This window comes from Austrofundulus limnaeus, unplaced genomic scaffold (genome assembly GCF_001266775.1).
Source record: "Austrofundulus limnaeus strain Quisiro unplaced genomic scaffold, Austrofundulus_limnaeus-1.0 Scaffold22, whole genome shotgun sequence".
Lineage (NCBI taxonomy): Eukaryota > Metazoa > Chordata > Actinopteri > Cyprinodontiformes > Rivulidae > Austrofundulus > Austrofundulus limnaeus.
Genome location: NW_013952424.1, coordinates 2,408,003 through 2,410,859, shown reverse-complemented (window position 1 = coordinate 2,410,859; position 2,857 = coordinate 2,408,003). Strand labels below are relative to the sequence as shown.

The 2,857-nt window shown below is 43.8% G+C and overlaps 1 protein-coding gene across 1 annotated transcript; it reads right to left on the bottom strand.

The window, feature by feature from the left end:
* Positions 1-606: 606 nt before the first annotated feature.
* On the bottom strand, positions 607-2,857 carry wu:fc23c09 (prolargin; the record flags this gene model as incomplete). Its single annotated transcript, XM_014004197.1, is given in 2 exon segments — positions 607-2,174; positions 2,253-2,857. Coding segments are annotated over 2 exon segments (1,698 nt in total), but the record flags the coding sequence as incomplete, so codon positions are not given.

The window sequence follows — 2,857 nt, the reverse complement described above, 5'->3', positions numbered from 1 at the left end:
GTTGTTACCAACATCTGGTGAAAATTTCATGTCATTAGCACCTCTAGTAATATATTTACTGAGAAAAATGGTGACGTGTTCAATACTTATTTTAAAAGAAAAAAATTAGGGGGGAGGGCTCATTGGAGGACCTGATAGAAGTCGTCTGTATGTGGCCCATATGTCGCCAGTTGCCCTTCCTGAACTACACACTAGTTACAGTTACAATAAGTTAAATATTCAGATTGTTACATTTACATAAAATAAGATTTTTTTAGTGCGCACAACCCATATTTCCTTATAAAATCGGAAAGAGAGTAAATGGGTGCCTAGTTCTGAAGGATCAAAAAAATGGGATAACCAGCACTCCAAAAAWTACTATTGTTTTACTCCAAAGCTTTCCAGAACAACTTTAAATTGAATTAATTTTTAAAGAGACTTGGGTGTTTCAGGGCTACAGGTGTCTTGTTACAGATGTCTAAACAGACCTATCTGTTATTTAATATTTCACACACAACCACTTTTTTATCTCACCCAAAACCAACTTATGAAGTCAGTAAATGTACAGATGTGTTTAAGAAAACTTATTAAATCTGACATTATGTTTACCAGCACTTGCAAACACAATTTTGTCCATTTTCAGATTTATTTAATAAAACAAAGATTTTTCATATTGAACTCAATTTAATATGTGTGACGTATTTATTTAAACATGTACTGAAAATATTAACTTTGTATTGATGGTCAGTCTAGTTGTGAGCACTATTAACTTGTATCTCTAAAGTCTTTATTGTATACTGTTACCTCTGACTGGCAAAAACTCCTTTAATACAGCGTGTTTTGGAAATGGTAACTAATATAAAAATATTAACAGTTCTCAGAATTTGCTTGTCTTTGGTTTASACTGTTCCAGTCAAATCCAAGCCACAAAAACAGTTTGTCATAAAGCTAGTCAGAGTGTGAGATTTAACACTTAGTAATAAATATTTGGAGTCATATCCAGCATCAGGCTCTGCCAGTGCAGCGTTCACCGCAGGTCTGGGTGGAGTTTCCTACAAAAGGTTCTAAATATATCGTGGACCCGAGCAGTTTACCCCTCACTTCAGTAGAAGTGCACCACCTGAAATCCTCTTAAGCACCTAAAAGCCTGTAAATCTAACTTCCCCGTGTCGATGAAATTGTRCTGCAGCTGCACTCGCACAAGCCCGCTGAGACTTTTCTCACCCCAGCAGAAAGCATCCCGAGGCACCGCCCTAATCCGGTTGTGGGTGAGCGCCACGGAGCTCAGACCTGTCGGCAGCCGCCTGGGCACCTGCTGCAAAGTGTTGTGGCACAAGTCTAACTGGTGCAGGATGGGCAAGGCCTTAAACGCACCTGGGGCTATTTTGAAGATCTTATTCCGCGCCAGTCCCAGGTGCTCCAGGTTTTTCAAAGCGCTGAAAGTTGATTGTTTTATGGAGACGATGCGATTTCGCTCCAGATTTAATGTTTTCAGTGAAGCGGGCAGGTGTTGCGGGACTTGTTTCAGTCTGTTCCCTTCCAGGTTGAGGCTCTCCAGGTGTGTTGCGTTGAGGAGGGAGTCCTCAGAGAGGCCTTTGTTCGTCAGCCTGTTCGAGCTCAGATCGAGAACCGCCAGCTCTGATGGTCCGTCGAAAACCCCTCCAAAGAACCGTTTAACGCGGTTCCCTCTGAGATACAACTCCCTGATGGACGGCGGTAACCCCAGAGGAACTGAGGCCAGCAGGTTGTAGTCCAGGTTCAGAGTGCGCAGCTTGGACAGAGGAAACAAAACACCGYCAGGAAGAGATCCTGCTCCACTCCCAAGACTGTTGTTGCTGAGGCTCAAAACCAAAAGACCAGGACAATGGGTCCAGGCTGTCTCTGACATCAACCTCAGGTGGTTGTTGTCCAGGCGAAGCTCCTCCAGGGAACCCGGAAGGTCGACCGGCACACTTCGGAGGAGATTCCTATCTAAGTAGAGCCGCTTCAGAGCCGAGACCCCCTCCAAAGCTCCTTCTATGGATCCATCTGTGAGCCAGTTGTTGCTGAGCGTGAGGAACTCCATGGACTCGTAGCCACTGAGCAAGTCCAGCTGGATGCTGGTGATGTGGTTGTTCATCAGGAGGATGTAACGGGCGTTGTAGGGGATCCCGTATGGAACGTGGCTGACACCTTTATCAGAACACTGAACAACTCTGAAAAACAAAAGATTAAGTTAATGCTCCTGACCTCRAGACATCTATTATTTCTTTTACAATACTATTACCTATTACCTTCCATAGCAGGCACATTCAGGTGGACAGTAATCATCCTTAAAGTAAGGGAAAGACGTAGGCGTGGGGGTTTTCTTCTTCTCTTTTGGAGACTTTAATGTTTTCTTCCTTCTTTTATTAGTTTTAGTTGGCTTCGCTGAAGGCATGGCGGACKTGAGTTGTGGTTTGCTCGATGTTTTGGTAACTTGTGGTAGATGAGGYGKTCTGGTGTGACTCTTTGTATAAACKGCGTCTTTTTCCAGCTGTTYAACAGAGTTGGGTTCACCTTCGTCAGCCCTGTACGGTTTCCTGGTGGGCTCTGTTGTGTGTGTTTGTATCTTTGTTCTGTCTGGTTTCACCAAAACATTCCCGTCCTCTGAAACGAGTCCAAACATCGCTTTCATGTCTCTCAGCTGATTTGACTCTGAGATTTTTGTTGATACGTTGGAAGACGTTTGAAGAACCCTTTGATGATGAAATGGACGAGGGGTGATATGCTGGATTGTAGCAGGGGTCTCTAGATGATCAAATGATGCGAGCTTCATGTCCTGTTTTGTCGTTTCTCCTTTTGCGGACATCTTTTTATCCTCATGAGTGTTCTCCTTTGCCTCCTTGCCTGAAACCAG